The sequence below is a fragment of the Metopolophium dirhodum genome, chromosome 1 (assembly GCF_019925205.1).
Source record: "Metopolophium dirhodum isolate CAU chromosome 1, ASM1992520v1, whole genome shotgun sequence".
NCBI classification, from domain to species: Eukaryota; Metazoa; Arthropoda; class Insecta; order Hemiptera; family Aphididae; genus Metopolophium; species Metopolophium dirhodum.
The window spans coordinates 117,976,375-117,992,580 of record NC_083560.1 but is presented as its reverse complement, the minus strand read 5'-3'; the positions used below and the strand labels follow the sequence as shown (position 1 = coordinate 117,992,580).

Below are 16,206 nucleotides of genomic sequence, written 5' to 3'. Positions count from 1 at the left end.
AGAAGAAAAGTTCATGTTATTATATACTATTACTATTTGTTTGTATATTTATATAGTAATAGTATAAATATTATAATAACATAAACTTTTCTTTTAAGTTTACAGGTGCTAAATACTAATAGTAAAGTACTAAAGTAGTAGACTAATAATTTGGTCTGAATAAAAAAAAAAACAATAACGAACAGTGCTATACTGCTATCAGTTATCACTTGACACTTATCTTTAAGAAATATTAAATTGAAAATTATTTTTACTTTGATCAAACATTTTTATTTATCTAGGTATTCATTATTGCAACAGCGGAAAATACGGGTAATAAAATGTAAAAATAATATGAAAAATTCTCCCTAAATCGTCAGGATTCATGCAGTATGAACGTGTGGAATATGAATATGTTAGCTTTTGAGGCGAGTTTCAATAATTCTTATATTCTTATGTACCCATGTCCTATAATATTATGTATTGTAACATACACGTATGTATTAGGTATGCATGACGCGCAGTGCGTACGGAACACGGGCGTATAAACCATCCATGGTACGTAATTATATTATAATGATATACGGCACGGACGCGCTGGCGGCTGGCATCGTTGAATTGCCGTTGAAAATAAATTTAAATCAGAATTAATCTCAAATTCTCAACGGCCATTTCCCTTTCCCGCATCGGAACGAGTTACGAGTCGTCGGTTGTCAACGGGCGGTTGCGGGGGAGAGGGGGTATGTCCGAGGCCGTACCACGTCGGCTACCGATGCGACTGCGGTCTACCTCCACAGCGACGGTTACAAAGCGACCGTTGCGCTGCGTTCGCATATCCCCTCCGACATAATATTGTTGTTTACGCGCTACGCAGCGGCGGCGCACTAACAACGTCGACGAGATTGCCGGACGTTAAATTCGAACGCGAAAAATACGAAAAAACTGAATACCCGCGCTTTTTATTGTTTCGTTGTCCGTGTCCCGTCAAACACACTCCGCCCACGTCGAGTCCGATCGTTTTCGTTTGTTTTTTCAACAAAACCGCCGCAGCAAATCTCCCCGTACCGAGTTTCGCTGTCTGTTTTCCGTCCAGCCGACAGCCGACAGCCGTATTTCGTACAGCCCAGCCGGGCCGTGATTGTCGGAACTGCAACTGCTCTTCTCAAGCGGTACACCATGGACGACTTTACAGAGGTAAATCATTGAGATGTGTTTTGGGTAATTACGACGATCATCATACAACAGCCGATAGACATAATACCAAATCACTATTATGGCACCGTGTCTTTAGGAAGCGTCGCTCTGTCGCGTACGGCGTCCATCTTCAATAGAAAATAATTTATATATAATGCCTTAATGTCTATTGTTTACGGAAAATAATTCATTTTAAGCATAGGTAGGTAATTCGCATTTGTTGAGAGCAAGAAAATCAATAACTTATGTTATTGTTGTTAAAATAAGAAAACCAATGTTCACTTTTCTAGGTTCATATGCAGTAAGCTGATACCTACCTATTTGAATTTCCCGAGGAATTTCCTTTAAAAATTATTATATTTTATTTCTATATGAATCGTCTATATGTATCGATTATTGATGTACCTGTGTAGGTATTAAAAATAACAATTGTTTGGTAGGGAAGTGCCTATAAAACACTGATTTGTGGTTAGATACTGACTAAGAATTTTGGATTTATTTTTTTATAAATACCTAGATATTTTACTTTATGGGTTACTTATAATATGTGTATTTGTTATACCTACTGAACTAACACACACAATACACCTGAGTATACCTAGATGATACAAAAAATATATATAAGTAAATTAAATGTATTCATTATGATGCAAGTAGGTAATCCTTATTTTATAACATAAAAATACCTAATTGTTTTTATTTTATAACTACCTAACTCGCTACTTATTGGTTGTCCATAGATTATGATAAATTTGGTTGAAGTTAATTACCTACATAATTTACTACATACTTAATACCTATACTGCCCTGTTAAGCAAAAGTGCCGTTACTCAAAAAAAAAAATTAAAAAATGAGTTAGGTAGGTATGGCATCTGATAGGTTTATCAGTTTTACACAATATTTGTATAAAAAATACCACTGAAATTAGATTGAATAGTCTATAAACTCAATTATCGTTCTTTGTGAACGCAGTAGGCAACAAAAACAATTAGCAGTTCTTAGTAAGAATCTTACACTTACTAAGCATTAAACGCCGTAAATATGTTTATAGATACGTTTTCTCTCAACACTTTCATGATCTACGGCGTTATTATCTAACATTTCAACTTTTTTTCTGAAGTAATGGTAGTATATTAATATTTTCTAAATTGGTATCTTCATTATTATTTGGAAAATTTATTATTTTATTGTGGTCAATTTGTTTAGATAAAATAATAATGTGTCTTTTGTTCTGATTACCTATTATTTGTCATTATTAAGTATATTAGTAAAATTTACTTACTTCCTTAATCCTTATTTTTTAGTAAATATACACAGCTAGTATAAACAGCTTATATTGCTAAGTAATAACATAAAAGTAACTTTTATTCGCATAGGTAATAAGCAAATTATACTTTAAATTATTATTACATTGCATTCCTTGTCAAAAACTTATAAAGGTGGATATTTTTATACTAAATCAAATATAGACAAACAAATAATAAAGGTATACCTACCTAATAAAATTATATAACTGCATTTTTCTCAAAACTAATATATTGGTTTTACGGCACTTTTACTAGGAGGGTAGTATAGTTATTTAACTCTCATCCTGCTATAACTCTTTTTAACTTGTGTTTTCAAAGGACTGAGTTTTTATTATATGAATGGATTAAACTTTTGGCAAGCTAAAATTCCCAATAGGGGAAAGGCTAAGTCCCTCTAAATAGTATCAACAAATATTTTATTGTGAAGTTAGCATTTAGTAAATTTTTTTCCATTTATTTATTTTTTTTGTTTGTTATTATTTTAGGCCAGATGACTATTTTAACCAGGTTTAGGTATACCTTTAAAAATTACAAACCATTTAAGCTAGATAAACATCTATACTTATTTACACTTAATGAGACACTAATGAAAAGTATTTATCTACATATTTTATTCAGTCATTAAACTGTTATTAGTTATTACTGGGGCTCGGAAGTTCTAAGAGTTGCATATTATTCTGTATGTTCTCAATTTATAGCCGACCAAGCTAGAAGTCTGAGCTGTACAATTGTAAGTATAAAAATGCCTATTTTGCATATTTCATAAATTTTAGGGAAAAAGTGCATATTTCTCGAGATTCTTATTTCTTGATTTTCATAAGACAGATTATGCATAAGTATTTAATATTTTTTTTCTTTTCTTAGGCTGTGTATTTTAATAATATGTAATATTGAATAGGTATAGAACCCAATATTATTTAATGTACATAGGTACCTATCTATTGTTATTGTGGCAGATGACTATTAATTTAATGACAATGGTGCTATCCGCATTTAATCTCACAAATATTCCGATGTACCTACTACCTTTTCGAATATCTTTTTTTTTCTTTTAAATAAAATGTTAAAATAACAAACTGTTTTCCTCCATATCTCAAATATTATAAATTTATTTTTAATTTGTTTAGGTAATGTAAATTAATAACAACAAAAAAATGGTTTTTATAGAGAAGCTTCTTACCCGTAACCCTCTCCATTTAAAAAAATGTGTCTATAGTGGCAATTGCATAAATCGGCGGCAACGATAGAGTTACTGCATATGTGTTCACGAGTGTGTTTATATGTTTTCATACATAAATACAAATTTTATACGAAACACAAAAATTAAAATAAGAAAATAAAAATTATTATAATTGTCTATAGATTGTCAATAAAATTGTATTTGTTGGGTCAAAAAGTGTGGAAATTTAATACAAAGCTCCTGATATATTGTTAGTATAGCAGTTGAAAAATATTAAAAATACATATGCAGTATGCACATTTTTTTTTAAAAACATTAAAAATTTTAATTTTTGTAAAATTTAAAAATTATTTTGTAGTTAAAAATTTATAAAATGTTCCACGCAAATAGGTTATATTATATAAATTACTTTATTCACAATAATATCATCAAATCCTAATGATCGTCTTCGCTCAGAATCATTAAAATTATATTATATCATTGAATTCAAATGTAACACAATCCATAACAGTGACCCACTTGTAACCTACTGTACAGCAGAGCGACACCCACTTGCCCACCTTTTTTATTTATTTGGTTACCTAAAACTATTTAAGTAGTGAAACTGTTAACAAAATTAAAGGTAAGAATATTATCTCGGTTTGTATGTTGGTTTTTCACAGTATTTCAAGTTTTATGTAGGTATGTGAAATACAACAATTAAAAAACCCTCATGACTTGGCTACTAAAATTTTAAAAACAATTTTTATTGTACATATTAATTAAGTTACTGTTGTATTATAACTGAATTATGCTGAAATAAAAATAAAAAATAAAAAGAGTAGAAATATGACAACAAGACTGATAATAGTATATATAATCCCACATGAATAATGTATATAGACGTATTCTAAACTATTATTGTATTTCCAGCGCATGTTGGAAAGGACACAAAGGCGTCAAGAGTTACTTGCATCCACCTTGTCCCAGGTATCTCAACCAGTGCTACCACCTTCATCAGCCATGATGGAAACCTCTCCAACAATTCAGCAATCACTTTCACCACCTTCACGTCGTCAGCGACGCACACGCCTTGCTGAACTTGCCAGCCAAGTAGATCAATGGTTGTCAGATGATCAGAACTTTAAACAAAGTGAAAATATTTCTAATCCCACGGTAAATATATCAAAAGTTATCATAGTATATTATAAATAAAGTACAATCATTGATTTTAGGCTGGACAGACAGGTAGCGGTGTCGTATGCTATCTATGCAATAAATGTTATTTACGAACTTTAATATATTATGCCGTAGGCTATCTACGTATCAATTATATTGTATAATTATATAAAAAAATCTTACTTTGTTTTAAACCAGAGCACTTCATAAATAAGTGAAGATTGTCAATGAATGTCCCTAATTAAAATTAAAAAGTATTCATACCATTAAAAAATGTTTCCAGCAAATTAGTGGCACTATGTGATTTTATACCATATTTCATCTTTATATGTCGCCGCAATAACACTCCATCGTTTGAGTTTCAGCTCTTGTTTGTGGATCAATGAAATTATTTTTATGATTTACGGTATTGTGGATATAGCTATGATCGTTTAAACTATTGTAAACTTTCCATTCATCTGAGAAAATGGTCGTACCTGGCTCAATTTCTCTTTGAATAATTGTAAGTAATGTGGCTTGGTCTCTTTTTTGAACGATAAACAATCTACGTTCTACTATATGATCACGTCTACAACATATTCCAAACACCCATGGTCCCTGTACGTGTAAACCGTAATTTTGATTGGTTATTTCAGTATCAGAACTGCTAGATTCTGATTCCACAATTTCTTTTCTAGGTTGACAATCTCCAAGACGTAGACAACCACAATTGTACTTCCGCTTGCCTTGAAATAAAAATTCATCTATTTGCACTTTGATTCCTACACCACCCATTTTCGTACGTATTTCAAATTGGTCAACACAAATATCACGGCAAAGATTGTACGTATGTTGACTTCCGCCTGTCCATTTCATAGTTGTAGTTACTTTCATATCATGTGCCCAATACCAGACGAGCTCTACTATCTGGCATAAACTTAATCCGCCATTACATTTTCCATTAATATCGACATAGGTGAAAAACGGATTTTTTTACAAGTTGACTAATAAGTTTGACAACCACGTGTTTGGCAACGTAACTATTTTGATTTCACAAGTTGCCCATTGGAATTTCGTTCATGGCTATTTTTATAACATTCCTTGAGAATGCCACCATACACTTCATTGTTGACATTATTGATTTTGCACAAAATTTTTGTTTAAGTAATACACCTTTTTGTTTTAAAAAATTCATACAAGTACCATCAGTATAAATAATATATCTATATAAATCACAAATTGACCTCATTTTGAACACAAATACAAATGACGTACGCACAAGAACAGTTTACAGACACAACTAATCTTTGAAAACCCCTGGGTTTAACCTTGTAAAATGTAAACATATATTTTATCTCAACCTTTTTATTGTGGTGACCCTTTTTTTGAATTTGATTTGAATATAATACATATTATGTTATAATTTTTTTAATTAAAAAAATGTATGAAATGTTAAATTTTAATTCATATGCGACTAAATAATAAGTGACCCCTAGGTTGAGAAACACTGGTATAGATAACATAAGACGATAAATAGTATTTGTAGGTAGCATACGACAGATTCCCTTTCATTTCATGTTTTGTTACTATATTTACAATAATAGTTCTTGTATATTATCTAAAATTATGTACACAGTAAATGTGTAATTGATACATAGATGCACTTCTTACACATTAGCAGAAATAATATTTATGTAAACTGTATTTTTTATTTATATTTAGAAGACAATACAGATTAATGACAGCCAAAATGAACCAAAAAAATTAACAATTTTGTCTCCACAATATGGTATTACAAAAGATATAATTGAGGTAATACTATAAAGTTATACACTGTAAGATTAAATTGGAAGATATGTATAACCATTGATTATGAATACTATAGATGGCCCACTGCAGTACAAAATACATCACCCTAGCCAGTTCTGGATAATAACACTAGGATCGCTAGTAGATTTAGTGTAGCATATTTTGTATTACAGTGGGCCATCTATAGTGTTCTATAATCAATGATAATTCATATGGTATTATTAAAGTTGTCATCGATAAAATATATTATTTAATTTAAAATTATTATAAAAATGTATTTTGATATTTTTGTTTTCTAGACTAATGAAAATAAAACAGGTGGTACACAGCAACCAAAACAAAAGCAGTATAGTAATAAACTGAAGCAATTTCACCAAGAGCAGCAGTCAAATAATGAACCTCTGCCTCAAAAACATTCACCAAATCTCACAGCTACTACTTTGACAGTTGCACAACGTCGAGCATTATTTGAGCCAAACAATGCCACTCAACATCAGAGTAAAAAACCAATTACCACTACAACCGTCACCATATCTCTGACTAAAACTACTCCTGCCACTGTTATTACTAAAACCTCATCAACTGCTGCCCATGAAGCAACTGAAGAATCCGTAGAAGATGTAATTAAAACACCACCACGTCCTATTCCTTGTAGTGCATCTACCCCACCTTCAAGACGTGGCACTAGACCTAGGATGAGCCATGGTGCAGCCTCAAATAATTTGACTGAACAGCAACGATCTGTATGGACTCCCCCATGTATAAAAAATGTGCTTCTAAAAAAGAAACTGATCAACGATCTGGAAGATGCGGAACAAATACCCGATAATTGCTCAAAAGATAGAGTTGGAATGAGAAGTCCTTTTGATAAATTTAATCCAGGTACAATAATAATTATAATTATTATATCATTTTTATTTTTATTTACCTTATGTAAACAACTTGGTATTACACTTGTTTGTCTTTGGTTGATCAATACATTTTCTTATCAATCAACAAACAATCCTGATCCACAAGAAGTCGGTAAACATAAAATGAAAGAATTTGTCTATCGACTGATGACAAACCAGTGTAATACCAGCTTTAAGTCCTTTTAATACTGTACTCATTCCCACACGTAACCATTCTTATTGCAAAAAAACTACCTAAAAATTATTTTAAACACCATAAAATGTTATGGTGTTTAAAATATATATTATATTTATAATCCTTGCATCTTGCATCATTTTCATAGAGATTCATGTTATTCATGATGCTGCGCCTTTTTTGTTTTACAGATTGTATAAAATACAAGCCGGCTTCACCATCTGCTAACTTGTATCCTGATCTATCTTTGATAGCAGATGATGATCATGATATCAAAACCTTAATGACTCCATTGGAAATCCAATCTATGGCATGCAAGGTACTGGTGTTGTTTTTGTTTATTTAATTTATAAATGTATATTAATGTGTTGATTTCTATATTCAATATATGCAGAGACGCAGCAATGGAAGCAGCGCTTTAAATACATCTACTGCATCTTCGGAATCTGTACCTGAAGACTGCGATAATGCTGAAATTTTGGGTGCTAAACGCTATCGGAGCCAACAGAAAGAAAAAAACCCAGAAACAATTGATGTAGCTACACTTTTAGAGGTTATTGTTGTCATAAATTCGTATATTTTGTGTTTGATATTTACTAATGATATGTACATTTGTAGGAAACTTCGCCATCAACACCTGTCACAGGGATTAATACCACCCCTGGTGGCGGCCACTGCTCTATGCTGTCAAGCCATGCAGGTAGTCCGCTGTCTCAGGCTTGTTCCAGTTTTATATTCCATCGGGGCAATGAAAGTCTCTGTGGTAACAAAAGTTTTTCTACCTCAATGGAGCAAAGGCAAGGGTTAGAAGATCAGCAATTCAATGCACAGGCCAATCAATTGCCTGAGTCACGGCTCATTGATAAATACTTTGAGTTTGTGAATTCTGATGGAGAAGAGGAAGCAGCGGAACTTATTCCCAATAATGTCCTATCGCCTAATCAGTCTGGTCCTCGTGGTCGACTTCAGTTTGACAACAGCAAACATATTGTTGACAATGTTGAATCTGACAAACATAACAGTAGCATCAGCAGCAGCAGCAGTAGTAGCAATAGTATTAAGCCAGCACTTATACACACAGTTAGCACATATCGTAAACAACAGCAACAACTCAGATTAAATGGCATAAGTTCTTCTAGCAAGGTATCTATTGTAATTTGTTGACATTTTATTGTTTGTAACCACAAAGTACAAATTTGTAATTCAATATTCCAAATTGTTATTATTTTAACATTAATTTTTTACTTACCTTTTATTCTACTTGCAAGGTATAACAGAAATAACCGACAAATTAAATAACTTTAGTTCTAATCAATATTCAAACAAATTTTGATGATAAAAACATTTATTTAAGTCAAGTAGTTAATCTTTTACAATTTTAAAAAATATTTTTTGGTATAAATTAATTTGAAACAAAATTGTTTTTGGAATTTCCTGATATTTCTTGTATATTTCTTAAATTTTAAATATTATCCATATTATTTTCATAATTATTGTTGTCGTATGTTTAACTAGTATCAATTTTTCATTCTTGTCTACGTGTATTTCTGTTACACCCAGTATATATAACCTGTACTTATGTGTATATTTTTCTATAGCAACAAATGAAAATTCCAGAACGAGTAAATGAAGAACAGGATGACGATACTGACGAAGAAGAAATGTATTTACAAGAGCTGGAAAAAGTAGCAGCACGAGCTAGAGACTTGGAACGGACTGTAGTGCCAGAGCAAGACCGCATTATTGAACAAGCTACCCAAGCTTTGAATATTTGCGATGTATACAGGCAAAAAAATACCCTTCGCCCAGTGATTTCTCATCAATTTTCACCTGAGCATGTACACGCTGAACGACTTTTATTGATTGCAGGTAAATACTATGTTCATGTCTATACTCTATTCCAAATGAGATCAGTACTACAGCGACAAAACTTAACGCAATCGATGTGGTGGGGACGGCGTCCAAACGAAAAATTGTCGCTGCCTCTGAACTTATCTCATTTGGAATAGATTATAATTTAGATGTTTTAAGTGGAAAAATTCATTGATGTCTTACAATAATATATTATCTTAATACACCTGAATTGTTTGCAAAAGTTATTTTTTTATCAATACATACTAAAAAAAATTATATTATTAACATTTTTAAACCTATTAATAATTATTTAACTCATAACTTAATTTGTATACACTTTAGTAGTGTTAAATAGTTTAATATAATTTTAACTTTAAAAAAAACTTAATAACTTTATAAATAATGAATCAATTTATTGATCATCCACTGATATTATCTTTGACTTGATATTTTCCAAGTATTATTAATTTAAAAAAATAATATGTTTAACAATAAAAGTTGAATAAGCAATTAATAATTAAAAATGTATACATTTTTAATTTATATTAAAACGAACTGATAATATATTTCTGGTTAATCTTATGATGAACAAAATTTTTATTTTTTATTAACATTAACATTCTAATGTTTATGAGTGCTCCTATTTATATAAAAAATATTGGTAGAAAATTAGTTTTTAGTCATTCATTGTGTTATTTATAGGCTTGAGACGGACGGATGCAGTTCGTGAGGCGCAACGCCTTCGCGTTGAACGCACATTGTTACCAGGTGGCATTATGGGCGAAAGGTCTACTTACTTAAACACTCATGGTGATGGAAAGACGCTTGTTATTCAGAGTCTGCGTGTTCCCATATTATCATCTGTGAATAGTGGTGGAAACCACAATAAGATAAAACATAATTCAAGTGAGGGATTAGAAAACCTTACCAGATGGCCAGGGGGATATAGGTATTTTGTGTGTGCTATCCGAGCAGTGGCTACGGTTCACCGGCCTCCAGTGACTGCTGCTTCCCGACCGGCTGATGCAGTTGAAGAATCAGTGCTCCGATTCTCCAATGATACTACCACCTGTCGTAACAAGGATGAAATAAATTATGGATATGTTGAATTTATTACTAAAAAAAGAGTCAAAAACTCTGGTAGCCGAAAGTGTGCAGGTCCAACCGAATCAGAGGGTGCTCCTATTATGATCCATGGGTTGGATGACAGAGGATGGAAAATCACTGTTGAGCTATATGGTGTATCCCCAACAGGTACCGGGGAGAATGATCACCACAATGGTGGTAATAATGTTAAAGAACACGATGTCCACGAAAATAGAAGTGTATTGGTTAGTATTTTGTTGAAGTTAATGTTGTTAGTATTGTGTATTTAATTAATCCGAATCGGTATTATCATTGATTATAAATACTATAGATTATTCAGTTGCCAGTTTTACGGTGGCGTAAAATATTTACTCTTTTTTTTCCGTTTTAAACCGACAGCAGAGGAGGGTCTGTTTGCATAATACTACTCCTCAAATATTTACTCCTAGTAAATATTTTACTCAGCCAAAAAACCAGCTAGTGAGCAACCTATAGTGTTTATAATCAATGGTATTATCTATAAGTACTAAATACTATTTGAATTTATTGTGTCTTATTACTCCTATGCAGTACTGAAATATTTTAAATAATTGTACACAATACTGATGGATTCTAGAAACAATTATTTCAATTGTTGTTAATATAAAATAAATACTTTTAAATTTTAATATATATTTTTATGTTTAAAACAGGACAAGTTATGGTCTACAGTCACTACCCCGAGTAAGGAAGCTAAAAAACACCATGGCTCAACAGCAACAACATGTATTGAATCACCAGGTGGACCAATGGCTGTGCGTAACACAGTGTTTCGACAACTTGGTTACTTTGTCTTTTCTGACGGTCAGGTGGACCGCAAGCAGTTTACTTTGAATAAGGTTTTTACATAATTTTTTTGTTTTAGTCTACGATAATTCATTTATTATTTATTTTGTTTTTTTATGTACAGGTGCATCAATCTGGTGGTGTTCCAAGTAGTTCAAGAGTTACTACAAATGCTGTTGCAGAAGAAACGGTGCGCATCCAAATGTGCCTTCTGGAGGAAGGAGAGCAATATGAAGATGATTCAGGTGCAATTAATTTGGACAACAAATCTTTGGAATCAAATACGTATACTGCCAGTGGCAGTAAAGCAGCTTATGCACATAAAACACTGAAATTTCCATCTGAGTGTAAACGATTGGAAGGATTTTTAACACTTTTCGATGATCATGAGTTGCGTTCACACAATTTTGTACGGGAGTCTCAGTGGCAACGTCGTACGGACATTGGTGATTGCTCAAAAGGTGGCACCACTTCATGGCGTCGTCTTTGGTTTCGGGCTGAAATAATTGATATGAATCAACAAAAGTCTATAAATAACAGTGAAAAACCACAAGAACAGCAAAACAACATCAATTTAAAGCAGCAAACCATACTGTTACGCTATTGGATGTACCCAGAGTATGCTGAACAAGAACGAGAGGTACCAGTACTAATATTTATTAAGAAAATCACATTACATGTATTTTTCATATTAGACCATTAAACCGTGGTAAATTGCGCATACTTTGCAATGTCCAATTTTTAATTTTTAATTTATGCATGAATTCTTTGACAATTATCTAGGCTATTAAGGAGATCAATTTTCAATTTTAAAGAACTTTAAAACTAAGATATTACTTATAAAATTCAATTACAATTCATTACAAATGTTATGTAAATTACATTTGTATTTATTTTGGATTTTAATTTTGGATATTCCGAGATAATGTAAAAATATTATTTTTTATATTATTAATACAAGAAAAATTATAGAAGTTTGAAAAATATACAACTAATAAATTTCAAAACAATTATTAAACCTTTTTTATATCAATTTCAAAAAAATAAAACGCTAAGTCACAGCAAATATTGTTTTCTGTATCATTAATAAATTTGGTTCGTTTTATGATTATACTCTATTCAGAATAAGAGCACACCAGATTTATGGTTTATGATTTATGGATTACCGGTTTTGACCGTGGCCGCCTCTTAAAAGTCTATTTGTACTCATACTAAATCTTATCTAATTCACTTTTTTTTTTATAAATAATAAGTTCATCATTCATATAAATATTAATAAATAAAAAGTATTTCTTAGTATTGTATATTCATAATATTATAAGAATACATGAATTCTTAAACAATTTTTAATTTTCTAATTTAAAAATCAATAATAAGATAATTGAACTGTCTTTATTGTTTTTTATTTGAGAAATTCTAGAATTTCCCTTAATGTTGTGATGAATATTAATTTCTTACGATATTTTTACAGCCATTGGGTAGCATTGACTTGAACTGTTGTTTGCCGCCACCACCACCTGAAGAGGAAATTACAACTGCTGCTTTAAATCAGCAACAGAAACATAAGCAGAAGCCAATCCCTGCAGCTCCGGCTCTTCCAGACCTATGCACCCGACCAAATACTCTGCGTTTGATTTTGTACAATGGTGGTGCTGCATGTGATAACTTAAATGATGCAAATCATGATGGCGATGACAAAACTCATGAAGTGCTGCTGTTGGCTGCTGATACAGCAGATGAACGGCGTGAGTGGTGTGAAACGGTAAATGCAGCAGTGAATGCTATAAGTGAGCACCGTGAACAGATTAGGTTAGCTTTGGCTACACAATTGAAGAAAAAACAATATAATAATGAAAAGGAACAACAGCAATTCCGAAACCAAGTTGAACAACGTACTGGTGCTTGGCCTACTACGCCCGGTGGTACTCGCCAATATAGCAGTAAAAAAAAGAAGTTCTACAAATAATCGATAACTTCAAAATGTATACCTCAAGTTTTTTATAGCTTTTGTTTCATTTTAGGTATTTTATTATTCATTATATATTATTATTTTTTCGTTTATTACTTTTTTTAATAAAATTCAATGTTATGTATAAGAAGTTATATTTGAATTTTTGAAATTCAACTCTTCATAATAAATTTTAAATTTTTGTAGAATTATTTAATTGTAATTTGAAGTAATAATTTCTATATAAGATGAAAAAAAAATATATACTCATATTTTTATTTTTATTTTTTTTAATAACTATGATTAAGTTGTATGTTATTATATCATACTTTATTGATACACAAATCTTTATAATTTGTCATTTTGTTCTTGCGAATTATAATTATTATTTACATGAATTTGAAGCGTATTGTAAGAAATAAATTTATACCTATCTTATTTTATATATATTAAACATATTATTAATTTGAATATTTAATTGTTAACATTATTATTTTGTGTGTTGAAGCTATTGGTTGGGAATTAAGACCAGGCCTAATTTAGGTCTTGGAAAAAATAATTAAATTATGATACTTAACATCAATATCAATGCAACTTAAAAATATAACTATCAAACTTATAAAATGTAAACAATACCACCAATTTTTTTCACAGTTAATACCTATTCACCGTGTATGGATATTCAGTTTAGAAATTTAGATAATTAAAGGTTTAACAAGAAAAAATATTTTTATTCATTCTATTTTATAAACTATTGATAAATCTATTACATTTTTTATAGGTATATTGTTCTTATGTCTATTTATAACATAAGAACAATATACATATATAATATATACAATATATATATATTTGTGTAAGAACTCTATGATTATATTTATAAAATAGTATGATATCAGTTATATTTAGACAATAGACATAGTAGTTAGTACTTGTTTCAACTTTTAACAAATCACAAAATCCATTTTATGTCATAGTTGGTATCGTAACTACTTACTAAATACCAATAACTATTAACTTTTATAACCTTGTTAGAGTAAAAGTATTTTTAAATAAGCAACTACGTAGGATTAGTTTAATAGATTATTTATTCAGATAAAATGTTTCATCTATTTTAGAATCTGAGTGGCACGATGAATGTATTGATTTTACAATGATGTGTGTTTTTTTATTTTTTATATTTTTGTATCTGTGTACACGATTAGAAGTCGAAATAAAGCTTCGATTTTCAACTTTAGGAATCTTGTTCGATGGGAAAGTGAATCTAGTTGGTACTTTTGAGAGGTCAAAATTTAAAGTTCACAATAGTTTTCAAAAGCACCCGGAAAAACAAAATACAAATTAAGGAAAAACTGGATTTTGGCTTTTGGTGTAACTCTAGAACAAATGATCGTAAATACATGAAATTTTCACTGAATGTTTATATTAGCCTTTTCTATACATGAAAAAAATTTCAAAATATTTTGACTTGTTTTGAGCTGTTTACGGATATACTTAGTTTCCAACTTTTTTAAAGTATAAAAGATTGAAAATTTAATACAAAGCTTCTATTATGTTGTTACAATGACGTTTGAAAAATCCTTAATCACAGTTTTTTTTTAAACCATTTAAAGTTCAAAATTTGACCTTCCGAATGCAACAATTAGATTCACTTTCCCATCAAGTAAGATACTGTAGAAGAAAATCTAAGCAGTTTTACTGCCCCAAACCGTGCTGACGGACACAAAAATAAGAAAAAAATACTCATCATTGTAAAATCAATACATTCATAGCTCCGCTCAAAATCTAAAATGTAAACAAAAAAACAAAATAAAGATACATCATTGTAAAATAAATACATTCATCGCTCCACTAAGAATCTAAAATGCAAGTTATATGTTCCCAGAATTAACTTCTCATAAATCGTCAAAATACAACTAAACTACAAAATAATATGTGCTATAATCAACGTTTATACCATAGAAATAATATTTGATTAAAACCATGTACCTATATACTCATTCCAAATCTGTAGTGAAGATTTGAACAATGAGCATACTTGAGTATACATGTCAATTGTATTGTATCTATAATACATTTAATGAAAATGTGAACATTTCTGTTGCCGACAAACTTGACTATTACTTGCAATAATTGAGTTTAATTAATTTTTTACGTTAAATTCAGAGAATATTATTACGTTCAATTACAAAATGTAATTATTAATACTGCACATTTATACTGCATTCATTTAGAAGATGGCGTGAATGCATGACGATCATTGTTAAACAATTTAGCTTTGATTATAGTCATTGGTGGGGGCACTCTGGCGTGTTCTAGTAGCAATATTATAACAGTTTTCGATATTTGTCGACAAACGCTTCGCCTAGTATTAACAGCGCATGCACATAATATGCACAATAGGTATAATGGCATATTATTGCAATTCAACACCGATTGTTTTTTAAGGAGTTCGCACAAGGACGTGCGCGGCGTGTAATATTATGTGCCAACCAGAAAGACGTTTATGACTAAAATATTTTGTAGTTATAAATGCATATAATATATTAGATGGAAGACTTTAAACCACACACACACATATATAATATATATTAACTAAGGATTTAAGCATGCTCAGGTTTATATGAAATTGAAATTAATTTGTATATTATGTATAAATATATTACGTTGACTTTAAATTATTTCCACTAAAATTATTAGTATGGTATTTATTTTAGGTACTAAGTCTCAGCGTTATCGAACATTTCGTTTGAAATATAAACAATGTACAACCTTATTATGTATATAATATATATTTTTTA

The 16,206-nt window shown here is 30.6% G+C and overlaps 1 protein-coding gene and 1 pseudogene across 2 annotated transcripts; one reads left to right on the top strand and one right to left on the bottom strand.

The window, feature by feature from the left end:
• The first annotated feature begins 786 nt into the window (after nt 1–786).
• LOC132935263 (uncharacterized) lies at nt 787–13,878 on the top strand. 2 transcript variants are annotated; one of them, XM_061001749.1, is made up of 12 exons: nt 787–1,173; nt 4,573–4,815; nt 6,523–6,609; nt 6,906–7,488; nt 7,884–8,011; nt 8,087–8,245; nt 8,311–8,835; nt 9,291–9,561; nt 10,249–10,877; nt 11,325–11,510; nt 11,582–12,097; nt 12,929–13,878. In XM_061001749.1, the coding sequence occupies exons 1-12, from the start codon at nt 1,156–1,158 to the stop codon at nt 13,421–13,423; spliced, it is 3,840 nt and encodes a 1,279-aa protein (XP_060857732.1). In that variant the 5' UTR covers nt 787–1,155; the 3' UTR covers nt 13,424–13,878. The 2 variants fall into 2 exon arrangements, with proteins under 2 accessions (XP_060857732.1, XP_060857731.1); XM_061001748.1 differs by having other exon boundaries at nt 788–1,173; nt 6,520–6,609.
• Nucleotides 5,143–6,046, bottom strand: LOC132936486 (uncharacterized; annotated as a pseudogene).
• Nucleotides 13,879–16,206: the final 2,328 nt, after the last annotated feature.